Source organism: Aquila chrysaetos, chromosome 10, assembly GCF_900496995.4.
Source record: "Aquila chrysaetos chrysaetos chromosome 10, bAquChr1.4, whole genome shotgun sequence".
NCBI classification, from domain to species: Eukaryota; Metazoa; Chordata; class Aves; order Accipitriformes; family Accipitridae; genus Aquila; species Aquila chrysaetos.
The window spans coordinates 37,470,953-37,487,018 of record NC_044013.1 but is presented as its reverse complement, the minus strand read 5'-3'; the positions used below and the strand labels follow the sequence as shown (position 1 = coordinate 37,487,018).

General features: G+C 51.9%; 1 protein-coding gene across 3 annotated transcripts; it reads right to left on the bottom strand.

The window, feature by feature from the left end:
- Positions 1–1,564: 1,564 nt before the first annotated feature.
- LOC115347224 (apoptosis-inducing factor 3-like) lies at positions 1,565–14,973 on the bottom strand. Of its 3 annotated transcripts, XM_030028357.2 has the most exons (20): positions 14,807–14,973; positions 9,226–10,566; positions 8,376–8,445; positions 8,100–8,209; positions 7,903–8,012; positions 7,384–7,428; positions 7,221–7,302; positions 6,974–7,086; positions 6,475–6,561; positions 5,906–5,997; positions 5,547–5,677; positions 4,857–4,972; positions 4,328–4,399; positions 3,921–3,984; positions 3,380–3,456; positions 3,181–3,298; positions 2,933–3,031; positions 2,403–2,478; positions 1,830–1,934; positions 1,570–1,711 (listed from the first exon to the last, which is right to left on the bottom strand). In XM_030028357.2, the coding sequence occupies exons 2-20, from the start codon at positions 9,401–9,403 to the stop codon at positions 1,660–1,662; spliced, it is 1,797 nt and encodes a 598-aa protein (XP_029884217.1). In that variant the 5' UTR covers positions 9,404–10,566; positions 14,807–14,973; the 3' UTR covers positions 1,570–1,659. The 3 variants fall into 3 exon arrangements, 2 of the variants coding, with proteins under 2 accessions (XP_029884217.1, XP_029884219.1); XR_005933456.1 differs by lacking the exons at positions 2,403–2,478; positions 14,807–14,973 and having other exon boundaries at positions 1,565–1,711; positions 9,226–10,166; XM_030028359.2 differs by lacking the exons at positions 1,570–1,711; positions 2,403–2,478; positions 14,807–14,973 and having other exon boundaries at positions 1,835–2,402; positions 9,226–10,166.
- Positions 14,974–16,066: the final 1,093 nt, after the last annotated feature.

Below are 16,066 nucleotides of genomic sequence, written 5' to 3'. Positions count from 1 at the left end.
GCATTAAGTGGTGGAAGTGGAGCAGATCTGTTGTCCTGGGGTCTGTCCTTCTTATATAAAGCTGCTCTGCTTGGTGTGTGCTTGCTGATGGCTACAAGAAGCTGAGTTTCTTTGGGGTGGTGGTCACCTGGAGAGAGTGGGGCTGCTGAACCCCCTCGGATCGCTCTCTGAGCAGAAAGGACCACGGATGAACACCTCCAGCTTGAGGCAGAGCCAGTCTCTTCCACCGCAGCTGCCCTGCTGCAAGTCCATACAAAATAGCTGGCACCTGCTCACTGCTCAAAAAGTCCTGGAGTGCACCAAGGGGGCAAAAAGTTGCAGGGGTGCGTGTGTGCAGGATGCCCGAGGGCAAGGAGGAGCAGCTCCTGGGCAGTGCTCCCCGTCTCACACAGCACAGTGCTGTCGAATCTTGATACGGAGGGGAGCTGCGTGCTCCAGCCACCAGCATCTCTGCCCTTGCGTGCCTCGGCGTAAGGGGTAACGCTTAGATTTGCTGCTTCCTCCTATCGTTGCAAAGGACTGACCTGCTCTGCTGGAAACCAGCTCTTTTCCCCAGTAAGATGTGGCTATTTCAGGGCAGAGAGTTGCCCTGAGCAGCAGCACCAAGCCCTTGGGGTGAGGAAATGTAAAATGCCATATTTCAGGTCAAATTCATACGTGAGAAGGTGCCAGAGTGCAAGTTTGTGCTTTTAACACAAAACCAGCATTGCAGTATCTCACCTGCTGAGCAAACAGGCTCGGGCTCTGTCTAGCCTGCATTTAATGTAAAAGCAGAAGGGGTTTAGGCTGATAAAGTAAGCGTCCCTGCGGGAACTTGCCCGGCTCTCGGGGCTTACCCTTCCTCCTGCAAAACCCCATGTGACCGGTGAGTAAGTGCAGTGTTTCCTGTAGAAAGCAGAGCTCTGCTCGCTGTTGCCTTGCAAAAATCTAGTAACTCTTTCCCCTAGCATCGAGGCTGTGGTTCCTGCAGCATCTAGCCACCTCCTCGAAGCAGCCAGCGTGGAGGGACATGGCAGGAGAGGGGATGCTGACCGGGGCTGGGATTTCTCTGCTGGAGGCTGGCTGCTGTCAGGGGGTGGGAAGTGCTCGCTGCAGCAGCTAATGCAATATTCAAGACAGCTGTAGCAATGCCAGCAGGTGCTGCTCGCTCAGAGGTCAGATGGCAGCCCTCTGTCCTTAGGGGTAGGGTATTTCGTGCGAGTTCCTGCACACAGACTATATCTAGTTCCCAGCTGGGAGAGCAGCTCGCCTCGGTCACAGCTCCCCTTGCTGGGAAAATGTGCTTTTGCAAAGTGGAAGGTCAGCATGACCGGTGTGCTGAATGAAAGCTCCCTGTCAACAGCCAGTGAGAAGAGCAGGAGGGGTTAGTGGCTCTGTGAATGTCTGGCTGCTTCTGCCTGCTCAGACCCTCAGCTGAGCTCCATCCAGCACACGGGCATCCTCCTCGTACCCTGCCCAGCAGATCCCCATGCAGAAGAGAGGGAAAAGCGCTGCTTTGCTTTGCCCCGGCATGCAAGCGAGCAGCCAAGGGCTGTCTGCAAGCACAAAATGCAGGCGCTGGGTTCAGCTTTGCTCATGATTTTATTTCTCTTGTGCCAGGATGGGAAGATGTGGAGCTGTTAACACTTGGTTGACTCTGTGCCCCTCACAGCAGGGCACCTACTGAGCTTGGGTTTCTACCAGCGAGGGTATGTTGCAGATGTCCCACGCCCTGCAAATGAGAGGTACTTTGGGGATTTGCAGTAACTCATCTTGACTTCACATCTCTTAGTGGACTCTGCTGGCATGGGGAATGCAGCACGGAGTTGCTCGGTCAGGTTGTCACTTACTCTGCTTCTTCTTTAGAGATTTGTTTCCCTGAGTATAAAACTTCTGCAATCAGAGACACCATGGGGTCACAGTTCAGGCTGGCAGCTGCAGTCACGAAGCCATCCCTGAAAGGGAAAGCGGAAGAATGTAGATCTCTTCAGTGTACATAACTCAGCACGGTAGCATCCCCGTGGCACCCTGGCTGGAGGCCAGCTGTATTTCGGAGGGCTCAGGGCAGGGTGGCTGGTACTGCAGGGTGCGCAGGAACTTGTGGCAGATCGCCTGACGCTGCTGGGAGCTGGGCACCGAGCCTGGGAGCAGTGGGGCAGAGGGAGAGGAGACGTGTCCCAGGCTCCCTGCCCAGCTGGTGTCTTCATGGAAGCTCGTTCTCTTCTCCTTCCCTGCCCTGCTTTGGTTTTCTCTGAAACCAGCTCACTACTGGTTCAACGGCCAGCAGTTGCCTGTGGTGCGCAGCCGTGGGAGGTGATGTGGAGCCTCTGCGGGAGCTCTGCAGGCTGTAAGGGAGAGGAGACCATGCCCTGTTCCCAGGGTGCTGCCACGTCAGGGCACAGACTGGCCACAGATTCACTCACCTGATGTAAAAGATCAGGAACTTCTGTTGTTCCAGGCTGCCCTTCACAACAGTGTCCGTGTATCCCTTCCCGCAGCCTGCGAGAGAGAGCGTCGCAGCCTGCTCGGGGAGCCCTGGTACAGCAGCTGCCACCCATCCCACCTCAGTGCCATCACAGGTAGGAGCAGAGGGGACAGTGACTAGCTGCCACAGAGCTGGGGAGCAGGCATGAAGGCCCTGGACAAGCAGAACTGACCCAGAGGTGCAAGGCTGCATCATGATCCCAAGCTTCTCCTTGGCTTGGAGGGGGAAATTCTTCCTCCTTCGTGACTTCTAAGCCACGGGAGATCATCGAAGAACGAGAGCTCTGGGTAACCTTCAGGCCCACAGCTCAGAAACAGGGTTCACAAATTTGCCATGGCAGCCAGTCCAAAACCTGAGATGCTTCAGGTAAACTCTACAACTGCTGTCTTGTTACATCCACCCAGCTGGTGGATGAGCAAATGGGCTAGAAAGTAGTTCAACTGTTCCCATCTCTCTGCCCCCTCCTACCTGCATAGCGGATGGTTTTCCCAACCATTGTGGTCCAGAAGAAGGGAACAGTGTGCAACTCCTTGTCTTTCTTCAGCATGTTTAAGGCAGCAGTGTGACCTGTGATGAACCAGCAGAGGAAATATTTTTCTTGTAGGTCCTCGAAGAAGTGCTCCCTGCCTCTTGTTATCCTGCTGTCCCTTCTGCCCCATTCCCTCCATGCCCATCTCTGAGGGAAGCTGGAACGCGAGGCAGCTGCACTGTCTCACCATGGGCCTCGGCCACCTGTTGGTGATGGATGCTGGACCGGTCCCCGTTGAGCAGCGCTACAGGAAAGGAGACCACATCTCCCGCAGCGAAAACATTTAGGATGTTGGTTTGCATGCGCTAATGGGACAAAAAGCAATTAGTGCAACGAAGAGAGAGAAGGGATTGGGTGTGGACCAGGGATACTCAGTTGGCACTTACCAGATCCACCAGGATGGAACCGCTGTCATCTCTGGCGATGGAGGTGCCCTTCAGAAATGCTGAGTTGGGGAACACCCCTGCAGGGAGAGGAGCAAGGACAAAGCTCTGCAAAGGCAGGGAGGAAACTTGGCCTCGGCCCTACAGCAACCACATGCCCATGGTGCCTGTTCAGCCTGCTTGGAGCAGAGCAGCTCGTGGCAGTGACAAGTGCTTGGGCTGGTTCTGAGCTAATCCAGGGGCAATAAAACCAGGGCCCAGAACAAGGCATGCTCTGAAAATGCAGCAGTGACCTACGGAGCTCAGGAAGTGTGCCAAAGTTACACTGACAGCGTAAGTAGCTCCTTTCCTCCTGCCAAGTGTTTGCTCATGGGCTGCTGCCTTTCTCCAGGTGTTTGGGGCCAAGAGGACGGGCTGGATGATAACAGAGCGGGAAAGAGACTGCAGGGAACTGCGTCCTGGGAATGAACTGTGATGTTCTGGGCTTGCTGGCTGTTTTCCCCATTCGCAGAGCTGCCTCCCTCTCCCAACTAGGGTCTCTTACCTATTCCCACCACGACCACATCTGCGGGTAGTTTCTCTCCACTGGCAAGAACAGCCTCTGCGACCTAGGAAGCAGGCAGGAATCGTTAACAGAGAGTTAAAAACTCTGTCCTAATTCCTGCAGCCTCCCTGCTGCCTCATTCTTTGCTGTCTTTTTTCTTCCCCAGGTTCAGATCACCTTGTTCAACTAATGCTTGTTGCCAGGAATGTAAGAGAAAATCACACTGTTGTCCCAGGGATACGAACACATATTGGTGCCATCTGAGCCCAGAGTTGTGCTCAATGAAAATAAATGTGAGGGTCTAGATGTGGGAGAGGAAAGCCTAGATGTAGGCACTGTGTTATACCTCAGTTTGGGTTTTTTCCCCCTAAAATTAGCAGTTCGGGGATCACAATGGCATGACTGACCTTTCCATCCTTTCCTTTCAGCTCAGAGAGTTCTGTTTTCATGTAAAACTTCACCCCCCTATTTTGCAGCATCTGAAAAGGAAGAGGAAGCTGGTTTGAGTATTCACTAGGAAATTCCAGGCTGTACTGCTGTAAAAACAGCCATACCCAGCCAAAACCCAGGCAGGCAGCTTAGCTGCTGCTCCAGGCTGCAGAGAGGTTTCATTTGTGTCCCTGGCTGGTGCAAGGTGCCTGGAAGCCTGGCTTTGCTCTGCTGTCCTGGTCAGGCCTGATGTGTGAGGTGGGTCTAGGATGAAGCAGGAGGCCTTGGAGACGAAGCTGAGCTGGGAAGCGTGACGCATGTGTGATGGAGGTTGGGACCAGCTATGTGTGCAGAGCTCCTTCAGTGAACTGTGTGTGAGGAAGGTGGCTGGGCACGCAGGGTTATGACTCAGCGCGGGGGCTGGATTTCCTGGGCTGTTGCAGGTCACAGGGCTGCTTGGCTAGCATGCGTTCTCCGTCCTAGAAATTAGCACCAGGTTTTCCTAACCTTCATGGCGACACCTCCAACCTGTGGACCCAGTGCATTCTGGAGAGGGAACTCCTTTTTTTCCACCACTGAGATGGCACCAGCCTTGTCTGAGAGGAAGGCAGCTATCTCCATTCCTGCAGGGGAAAGGCATGCCCAAGGTAAGCCTGCTGCAAGCATGAACCTGCACCCTGCTCCTTGGAAATCTTTTCCCCTTCCAGGTGGGGAGAACAAATCTGATGTATTGCCAGTGCTTAACTGCTCTTCTATGCATTTCTGGGCTGAGGTATTTAGCCCCCCGCCCCCCCTTCTTTGCTCTTATGCACTACGGACCTGGATATTAGGAAATGCAAAGAACAGCTCCTGGTTGTGTACAAAATAACTCCCTTTCTCTGCCTTTACCCCCTCACTTTCCCAATGCTTCTGGGGAATCCAGCTCCTCTGAAGGACAGTGACCTTTTCATAAGGCACATTTCCCTCTGTCCATGTCCAGAAACTGTTTATAGCTCTCAAAATTTCTGGCTATCAGAGGAAAGAGTGAGTGCGTGCTGTGTAACACATATCCCCACCAGCTACAGGGCTCTGGGAAGGAACCCAGCCAGGTAGTGAATGAACATCCCTTCCCCTAGGGCCTCTAGCTAATCTGCAGACGCAGCAGAAGTGGGTTTCAAGGCTATCACTGATGACTTGATACCCACTCCAGCCTGGTACCTATGAATGAAGCTCCTACGATCACCAGATTCTTCCCGGTTGCCAGCTCTAAGATCTTGCTAGAGTCTTCAGGGGTTTGGAGAATGCACACATTCTGCAGGTCTGCACCTGGGACTTTGAGGAAGCTGGAGCTGAAAGAGAGAGAATCCAGATATGTCTCATGATGAGAAATGAAACAGAAAGAATGAGAGGGAAGCACAAACCCATGCAATCTCTTGGCTGTGTCATCCCATCCTGTCCTTTCAGCTCATCTCCTACTGCCTCCCTCTCACACGCCTCTAGAAGACCTCCACACCCCAATGTTGACCCATCTTGTCCTGTCTAAAATTTTGTGTGTGGTAAATGCTTTGTGCACTCACTGGCTGCCTGTTGCAATGAGCAGCCGATTGTACTTCTGAGAGGACCCGTCCATGAAGCAGACCTTCTGCTTCTGGAAATCCACCGACACTGCCTGCAGGAGAAAAGAGGCAAAGATCAGGCAGGTACCTCGGGTCCACTGGTGTCCTGCCACATCAATCCGTTCTGCTTGCCTGCAACTGTGTGCCCTATTCCTGGACACTCACGTGAGATGAGGAATGCTGGGGTCCTCTCTCTCACCTCCTACAGGTCTTAGGCTTTAGGAGCACTAAGTATGGCAGCACGAAATCTAGGTTCCTCTAAAGGGTGTGCAGAAGGCTAGTTTCAAGGGCCACCCTCTTCGCATGTGATGAGCACATCTGTCCATGGGGAGCCCAGATCAGTGTTACAGCCAAGGCAGGCACACCATCCCTAGCACTGGCCTTGGAATGCTGTCCCAGAGGATAATGTGTGTACTTAGGCAGAGCCCTAATTTCTACAAATGTAGTGCTGTGCCTGCAGGTGTGGGCATCCCCTCCCCACGGCAGGAACAGGACCGCCCACTGAGGACTGAGCTCAGCTGCTTTTGTACCTCTTTTTCCATCCAGAACTCTATGCCGTGAGCATCAAGGAATTCAGGTTTCCTCAGGTAGATGTCCTCAGCTTTCAAGTTCATTTCCTGGAAACAAAACAGAAATATGAAATAAAGCACTTCTTACAGACAGCAATACTCTTGCAGTGTTTGCCGGGAAGTAAGTTTGCACAAGAGGTAAATTTTGCATTAGTAAATCACAGCTCCCCACACTGCCCCATCTCCATCATCTTCTTGTACCCCCTCAGAAAGACCCATCAACTCAAACTCTAGTTGGAAGAACTCAGTGAAAGGAGATAAAACCATTAGCTTATGGTGGACTCTGATCAAAGACTTTCTGGGAGGAAGAAGTGAGATGTTAGCTGGAAATTATACCCTATCAGCACTCCTGCTTTGCCAGAACATCTCACTCAATTGCTCAGTCTGGTCCTGAGTGTGGGCCATGTCCCTAATACACACGTGGTACCCAGGCACAGTCCTGCCCTTCTCACGTACGAACCTTGCTCAGTTTGGACTTGTCATACGGAACATGTTTCTCTTTGGTGACCATGATGATCCTGCCAGTAAAGCCCTCTTGGCGAAGTGTCTCTGCACACACCAGGGCAGCCACACCTACAAGAGATGCTCATCTCAGCCCTCTTACACGTCACTGTGGAGTAGGAGGAAGGTGGCAAGTCCTCCCCGGAGAAGAGAGTAGCAGCTCACAGCATATGTGGGGAAGGGACAGCACAGACCACTTCACTGACCTCCCCCCAGAAGCAGCATCGTCTCCCGGTTGAGAAGGCATCGCTTGCTTGTGTCCTTCACCCTCAGGCTGCTTTCAAGATCCTAGAAGAAAATGAGAAATGTTGAAATCATACGTAGCCCAAGGTGCTGCTTGTGCTTAGTCACAGCAGGTAAGGTCAGTACCTTCTTTTTTGCTGTAACAAACACCTTTCCGTCTTCCACTGTTACCTGAAGAGGTGAAAGGAGAGTACATTTAAGTGCTGCATTCATGAGGTTGTGGTAGGAGCTTTCCTGGGAGGTTCTGGTCCAGTGGGCCATCTGTCTTGGATACACCAAGAGTGACTTGTAGGGATCTTGGATGTCAAATGATGCTGAGGAGCTCATGAGCTTTTCTCCTCATCCCAAGAGCACTCAGGAAGAGGTGTAAATCCTTTTTTCTTTCCAAAAGAGCTGTGCTGGCTATGAGGGATAGCAGGATGTATGGCATCACCTTTGACTGAATGGAGTTTTAGGATGGGGAGTTACATGATCCCAAGAAACCATCCCATGTGTTGTAGCTCTGCGTGACCTGGACCACAGAGCTGTGGCCAGGGCAGGGTGCTTTCAGTTGGTGTCAGGGACATGGAGCTTGTGAGAGTGATTGAATGCGAGTGGTATGGAGGACATGGCCCAAGCTGGGAGGAGGAAGAGACAAGAAGTCACCTTAAAGCTGGGAATACAGTCCAGAGAAGGGTATTCCTCGATGTCTCCAGTTTTGATGTTAAAGCAGGCACCATGCCAGGGACAGCGCAGCCTCTCCCTTTTCAAGACTCCTGCAATAGAAAAGCCCCCCCACAACTGGGTGGCGAGAGCTGACCTCCCTGATACGGCTTCTCCCCCTTGCCCAGAGCCAGGGTTACCTTTGCTGAGCGGGGCACCGTGGTGGGGGCACTTGCTGCCCAGGGCTCTGAACTCCTTCTTGTTCCTCACCAGCAGCACCGGGTAGCCAGCCACCATCACCTCCCAGAGCCTGCGGGAATGGTGGAGAGGTGGGCACACTGGGGAGCCGAGGCTCAGCCCCTCGCCGCTCCCTCAGCCAACAACATGGCGGCCGCCAACATGGCGGCTGTTGCCATGGCGGCGCCACCCCTGCTGCCTGCAGGCCTCACGGCAGCAGGCCGGGATCGGGTACTCACTCTCCGTCCCCAACATCTGCCTCTTTGCAGACCTCGGCGGTGATGGTGTCGTCGCCGTCCATGCCGGTGGCTGCGGGCAAGCAGAGGGAAGGGTCGGCTGCCATGGGTGCTGTCGCCTGTAGGCATTGTCTTTCGCCCCTCGGCAGACAATCCTCCCCGTGCACCCTCGTGCCATCGCTGCAAAATCCCATCCCAAAATGCAGGGCCACCGCCGCCCCAGCTGGGAGCAGGGCAGCGCCAAGGGGTCCCAAACTCCCAGTGCAGCAGGAAAAAAAACTCAGCTGGTGGAAAACACACATTTCCCCTCTTTTTTGTGTCCAAACCTAAAGCCTATTCCTCTGCCCTTTTCTCCTCCAACTTAACCCGCTTTTTGGTTTCAGCCCCGTGTCCCATTAAACTCAACTGCAGTGCAGGGTGAGTGAGCAAATACAACCAATGACCATTGTAAATAAATACAATTATTCATGGCAAGGTGCTGCTGCCATATCCCATGGCTCCCCCAAATCAGGGTCTGAAGAGCTGCTTCAGCCTCTCCGAACTCTCTCCAACATTTGTGCAGAGATGTTATTCACGCTAATTGCCACGAAAGCAGTAATCCATGCCCAAAACACCTCCTGGGCTAGAAAAGAGCCAAAAATCTTGGTCGTTAGCGCTGTCCCTGACTTAGCAATCAGCTGAGAGGCTGATTAGAAATCTCCCTCCCTTTTTCGAGGAAGAAAGCAAGAAATGGAGCAGAGGAATGTCATTCGAGGCAGGTTTCCATGCAGGGTGGTGACTTGCTCCTGCAAATCCCCACCGCGCCGCTGCCCCGTTCCCGGGTCCCTTAGGAGAAACATCAGCAGGTACTCACCCGATCCCGGCGTGGGGGGCTCAGGCACCCGTCCCCGGAGTCGGGAAGCCGCCACCGCTGCCGTCTGCGAGAGTTTCTCCTCCGCAGAGGTGACACCCTCGCGTCTCACTGCAAGTGCTCTCCCTGCCGCCAGCCCACGGCTGGGTGATGCTCTCCCCGACTTGCACAACGTCTCCATCCTTCAGCAGATGCGTCTCCTGGAAGCAGCTGCCTGCCAGCGAGTCTTATCTGATTTCTCCAACTGGTCTGTGCCTAATTAAGTGTATTTTGCTCAGGTTTAGAATTGCAAAAGAATTAAGAGCACTTAGGAATTATGGCGCAGGTGTGGTCTAAAGACCAGGTGCATTGTGTGCAGTGTGAACAGAAACTTGAGTGGATGCAGTGGTATTCTGCTGTGGCTTCCCATTGCCCCTTTTCTTGATGGAAAGCGCTCTACCTCAGTGCAACGTATTTTTGCGGTGCTCTGGAATGATATTACTATTTTTTATACATTTCAATAACATTTAAAACTATTTAATTTGATCTTTTGCTAAGATCTCTCTCCATTGATTTTAAGGAACATGAAGCGGTCAGCACCTCTGCACGTGCATTACATCCCAGCTCTGCTTCTGGTTCATTCTGCTGATGTCCAGGCACATGGTCTCATCGTCATTTGGTCCCTGACAGATGTCACCAAGCAGCGTGCTCCTTGCTGTACTATTTTTGGAACAGAGTGGGAGCTGCAAAAAACTGGGAGTAACGCCTACGCTGTTTGCGTCTACTCCAGTTCTCGTCTCTGTTTCACAGTCAATATATTTCACAACCTTGAAATAATGCCTCACAATTTAGGGGTGGAAAAGTTACTGTCAGTGTGCTTCCATCATCTCCCTTGCAGAACCAGAGCTTTGCATTGACGGGCTTTCTGCCACGCTGCACGTTCCCAAATCCAGTGTGGGGAGGGGAGGATAAAAATCCTTTGGTGGGCATGGCCCAGAGAAGAGAGATGCACAGGGATGCTCGGTAAGTGCAAGCTGGCTGATTTGCGAAGCAGCTCGCTTTGTGGGACCCTCCAAGCCATGAGCATACTTTCTTTTAGTGCCAGGTGCCGTGGTGCTGCCGTGTAAGGAGTGATCTTAGCCCATGGGCAATGCACGCCCATGATGGGCGCAGGTGTGAGGTATTTTCTCACAGTGCCAATGAGCAGCTTTTGGGCTCTGCCTTCCTGGCCAGGAGCCTGAATATGAAGCAACTTGGCTGCCGAACGTCCCTGTTTAAACTCTCTGTAATTATTCCCCAGAAGTGCATTCCCACGTGGAGAAGCAGCAGCCCTCGCAGAGACACTCTCTGACTCAGCAGAAATCCCTGAAAAACATTGTTTGCTTATGGATGAAAGCTGCAGCGCGCCGGCAAAGTGGCAGGTACAAAGATGTGCAGCTGTGGGAGGCTTCGGGACGAGCCAGATGGAGCTCGGTCCTGTGCACTGGCATCCACACTGCGAGGCTCAGCAGCTAATTCAGCTGCTGGATGCTGCTGGATGCAGCCGAGCAGCCGGGGAAGGGCTTTTATAAAATGCAAAGGGATAAAGACAAAACAAAATGCCCATTTCTGATAGGGCCAAAGATGATGGCAAAGGGTAGAAAGTTGAAAAAGGCACTGGATGTAAGAGGAAAGGTTCAGGTTAGCTGCAGGGGTGCTGCGTTACTGCATCTCTGAGAGCCAGCACCTAGGAACACACAGTATGGCCTCGAGGGATTCGGGCAATGTGATGGTATTGGAGGCAGATTTTTGGAAAGATGACCTGTAAGCATCTTTTGGCCCTTTGTTAGGTAACCCAGAGATAGATGCTCAGTGTGGCTAAGACCTTTGCTCGTAACACACAGCAGGATTAAACATAGGAAGGAAGAGAGCAAAAGGAAGCAGTGCCCTCAAACGCGAGCAGAGCCCAGGTAGGCATCGGAAATCTCTGACCAGACCTGCTGCCTGCATTGGTGCTGGCTCACAAGAGCTGCTGAGCTGACCTCATATTTTATTAGGTATCTTCACTTTTGCTGTGTCTCTCCAGTGTTGTCAGCACACCAGAAAATTCAAGTTTAGAGGCGAAGATTTAAGGCGGGTAGCTCTCCTCCCTTCAAGTCCCTGCTGCTGTCAGCTGGTGTAGCACATTTTTTCATGCCGTAATGCAGCTGTGGCTGTGTGGATGCATCCTTGTCCCACCTTTGCTTGGCCCCAGCTTGGTCAGGTCAGGGTCCTTCCCTGCTCTAGCAGACCTGCCGATTTTAACCGAGCGCTACCCACAGAGCTGAATGTTATTGAAGACCGTTCAGGCACAGGAAGAGGAAGCGAGGTGAAAACTGCAGCAGAGCTAAAATGATTAATGGGACACCGCTCTCAGAACAGCTTGGTTTGTGATATTAATAACGAGAGAATTCAGGAGGGAACCTAACCTGTTCCAAGTTGCGGAGCCGGCAGCAGCAGGAGATGTAGTTAGGAAGCTCCTGTGCTTATATTCCTAATGCAGGAGGAATCAGGTGGGCTCAGCAACGTGTGGTGCTGCACGGAGTGGGTGTAGGGGCTGAGACGTGCTTCTACCTTGCAGGGCTCATTCTGAACCTGTCTGAATTGCAAAAAAAAGCACGTGGTCATAAATACATCATGATGTAACCAGAAAGCAGACAGATATCCATAAAAAATTACTTAAGCTTGAGAATGGTGAACTATACAGGAAAAAAAATGTTTATCCCACAAGGGAGGAAGACATGGAAAAGGAAATTTTTAGTGGGAATGAATTTGCTTATAGGGTAAGAATAATTATATGTGCTGTTTCACATTTTCTTCCTAAGCATGCACGTCTGGTGGTGGTGAGAGATGGGATACAGGCTGGGCAGACACCTGGCCCCACATTTCACTGTTCACCACAAGGAAAGAATGAACTTGAATAACTAATTAGGAACTTACTAATAGCAGCAGATAAACAATTCAGAAAGTAGACAAATTTGGGGCATTTCAGCTACTGAAAGCAGAGGAGAAATATAAGGAACTGCCCATGCTGCTGTGCTTGAAGGGGTTTTGCCAGTCAATGTGTCTGCCCATGGAATTTTTTTTTTTAATCCTACAGCATACCTGTGCAACTGGTGTGAGAAGGAGAGAGCACATCCTTTGTGCAACCAGATCATGGCAGCTGGTCCAGCCCAAGCCCCTGAGAGACAACTGAGCCTGCAGCATCCTTAGGGACGCTGTACTGTTGTCACAGGTTTCTCCTACAGGTCCCTTGTGCCAAAACCTGAGAAAAAAAGACTTCCAGTCCTGGCAAAAAGGAAGAAGGCCAAAAGCAAGAGCATCCAGAGCAATCTGCCATGGGGTTGTTTATTACGTGGGCAAAGCAGGCTCTGCCTGGGTGGCTCTGGCTCTCGGGTAAGGGGGGGCATTCCTGCACGCCAGGCTGCAGAAGGCAGCGTGCTGTGCCTGGCCAGGCAGCGGCCAGTAGCTGGTACCAGAGCATCCCGGTGCTGTGAAACTCCCAGGAGACGGTGTATTATTCAAGGAATGATCTCAGGAAGGATGACCAACCTGGACAGCAGAACACCTGCAGGGCTGGTCAAAACACTTGGGGGAGGGAAGGGAAGAGTCTTCCCCTCGGGAGGTCGAGCTCACACGTTTGAGCAGGGTGAATGGATGGGCTGCAGCGCAAAGCCAGATGATTTCCTCTGCCAGATAAGATCAAGTCCTGAGGTCAGTGGTTAAGTGATGCACACTTTGGCATTTCTTGCATTAAATCCTGGAGGGGGGTGCGTGTGTGTGAAATGGAGCTAAGGGCTGGGGAAAAAGGTAGTAAAAACTCTCTGTGCTGTCGGTGCCAGCAGAAACCCTTCTCCTGCTCACCATGCTTGCAATGACTAATGTGCCTTTGTCCTGTGGCTATGGCGAGTATATCCCCAGGTCCACCTGGAGAATATCCAGCTTCCACATCAGGAAGGTGTTTCTGGCTGGAAGGGGTGGACGCTCTTGTTTGCATTGATTTCAGCTCTCTTCACAGCTACCTCTGCAATGCCTGGGCGTGCTTTGCCATACCCAGCGTGCATTTTGCACAGTAGATCCTTTCATAACTCTGGAGTTATAGACTTTCTGAATGAAAATGTGCATATATAGAGTAAAGCATTCCTATATCGTCTGACTTTTTATGACATAGCAGATAGAGTAGTGACACACTTTAGAGAAGGATGAAGACAACAGCTAATTAAAGTTTGGAAAGGAAGCTGCTTGATTTGTTTGAGATCTTGGACTCCTCAAATTATTTTAGGTGTGATCCAGGTCTGGCATTAGATGAGCAGATGGGCTTTATGCCTCCCTGGCTGGAGAGCGGCAGATTAAGGGAGCAAGGCTTTCCAAAAACAAGACCGTGACTTTTGCCAGAAGGACTTTGCTGTGTCAGAAGCTCCCACATGTGTTGGCTATGGCGAGGCCCCGCCTGTGCTCAGGAGCAGAGCGGGCTCCTCCTTGTGCAAGGGATGGCAGAGCTGCAAAAGTACACCCAAACCCCCATCCAGGAGTAGTGGGGAGCATCTGAGGGAAGACACAGTTTATCTGGCAGAATTCATATGGGGGATTATCAATAAACTGCCAGCTCTTTATTGTGGAAAATGGGTTCTCCCACCCAGAGAGAATGGGTTCTCTCTGCTGCAGAGAAACTCCAACCTGTGAGAGGGAGAAAAAAACCTGTCCAGCTATTGAAAAAACTGCTGCACACTCCATTTACACCCCTGCTGTGGAATTAGCTGTGGTCCCCACGGCGTTACGGGATGGATGTAGGCACGTCCTTGCTGACATCTGGAAGGAGTCCCCTGCCCCGCTGGGAGCAGGCACCGGCAGCGACCCATCGCCAGGCTGAGCTGCCTCCCTGCAAAAAATGAGGTCGTTCGGGGACTGTTGGAAAACTTCTCGAAATTTAGGTGAAAAAGGCAATATCTCCAAATAAGGTGTGAATGAAGAGTCCCATCAGATCGGGCCGCTCTTCCCAGCTCTCCAGCGAGCGTGCAGGGACCTCTGGTGGCAGCTGTGCCCGAGAGCTCCTGTCCCTGCTCTTCTGTACGGCTTCTTTTGGGACAAGGCTGGCCTCCGAGCCTCTGGGACGTGGCTGAATATTTGGCTTAATCTGGTGTCAAGGGACCTGTTTGGAACTGGGCTTGGAAGTCTCCAGCTCTAAAACCATTCCCGCTTAATGCCATTGCTGCAGAGGAAGGGAGAAAAGGAGAAAAGGCTGGAAAAAGAGCTTGTAAGAAACCACTGTCTGACGGCAAGTCCTGGTAAAATTAAAGTAAAATCTGGGCTGAAAGTATCCAAAAAGTACTATGTATGTAGCTGTTGCTAGTGCTCTAGCAGTGGGATCAAAGCCCCTGAACCAGAGCCTCAGTTAATCACGGCTTAAATTCCTCCCTTGCAGAAGTGGCAGGTAAAAGCTCTCCACTGCCCAGAAACATTTTAACTATTCCTGTCCCCGACCCGAGCCTGGCCAAATGTTCCTCTTTAGAAGAATAACACCGTGAATGGAGGAGCCCCTGGGACAAACGGGGCCAGGCTTGCAGGCGTTTCATGGTCTGGGACTTACCTGCAGGCAGGTGAAGGGCAAGGTTGTCACTGCAGAAAGGAGCAGCCGAGATTTCTGAGGCTAAAACACTGCAGACGAGTCCTCATTAGGAATCATCTCTCTGCAATTTTATACTGCAATTAATTGTTAAATTATTTTTCTCCTCGGTGCCCTGAGCAGCCTGGCATGTCTCCCTTTCCTCGGCATATCTTATACTAAACAGAAATGTCTTTGCATTTGGCCTTCTCAGTAACAGATTAGCGTATGTGATCCTTCAAGCCCTAATACGCAAGATTCTTTATAATCCCCTGAGCAGCCAGGTCTGCCGATTACTTCAGGCAGCGCCTCCCTGCCACTTAACTGCTATGAAATTACATTGTCTTGTCCAGTTTTTAAGCAAATTTTTGCAGCAGGAACAGGTGCGTTTCTATAGGTTGGGACTATGTCACTCCTCTCCTTAGAATCTGATTTAATTGCTCCCCTCCTCAGTGTCCCTTCCATCAGCGTATTACTTGTTGATGTTTTAGTGTCCATCACCCCAATCAGGGCAGCAGCTGAGAGCTGAGGCTCCACACGTTTCTGTTTCAGCAAAGAGAAAGTAGAAGAATTCATCCGAAATTAATACCTCAAAGGAAAGGCAGAGTTTGACATTAATCAGTGTGTACATGGTGACTCATCCTGTCTGCAGAAGAGAAGCGAGGTCTGTGCAGCAGCCACGCTTCTGGTGGAGACATCAAAAAGCAACAAGGGAGCGATCAAATTACGGGAAGCTGGACAAGCAGCATAGTTGTAGGATGGAACTAAAGAAATTCTGGGTATGGGATCCTGAATTCCCACAAACCCTGGACAGCAGAGCTGGGGTATCCCAGACATCGGGGAGCTCCTTTCGGGACCAGACATGGGACAGGGGGATGAAGGACAACAGTGCCGTGGGCAGAGCATTGTTTTTTGGCGGGGCATTCAGAGCTTTTTGCTCGCTCGATGTGCAATCAGAGCCGGTGCCATGTATCTGAGGGGGGTCCTTACCCAGGGTGGGGGACAGCTCTCCAGCACAGAACAACGGTGCAAGATCCTCACCGGCATCACATGCCAGGGACGCTTTGGGGCGAAAGACCACCGGCCGCAGCACGTCACGGGTGAGTTCTTCAGCCACCCGGTGCCAGCCAAGCGGAGGAGGAACCTCAGGGGAACGAGGAAGGCGTCCCCAGCTCTAGCACACTGACGGGACACCCAGGCCGCCGCTCTGTGCCACGCTTACAGCCGGCTTTTGGGCTGACCATC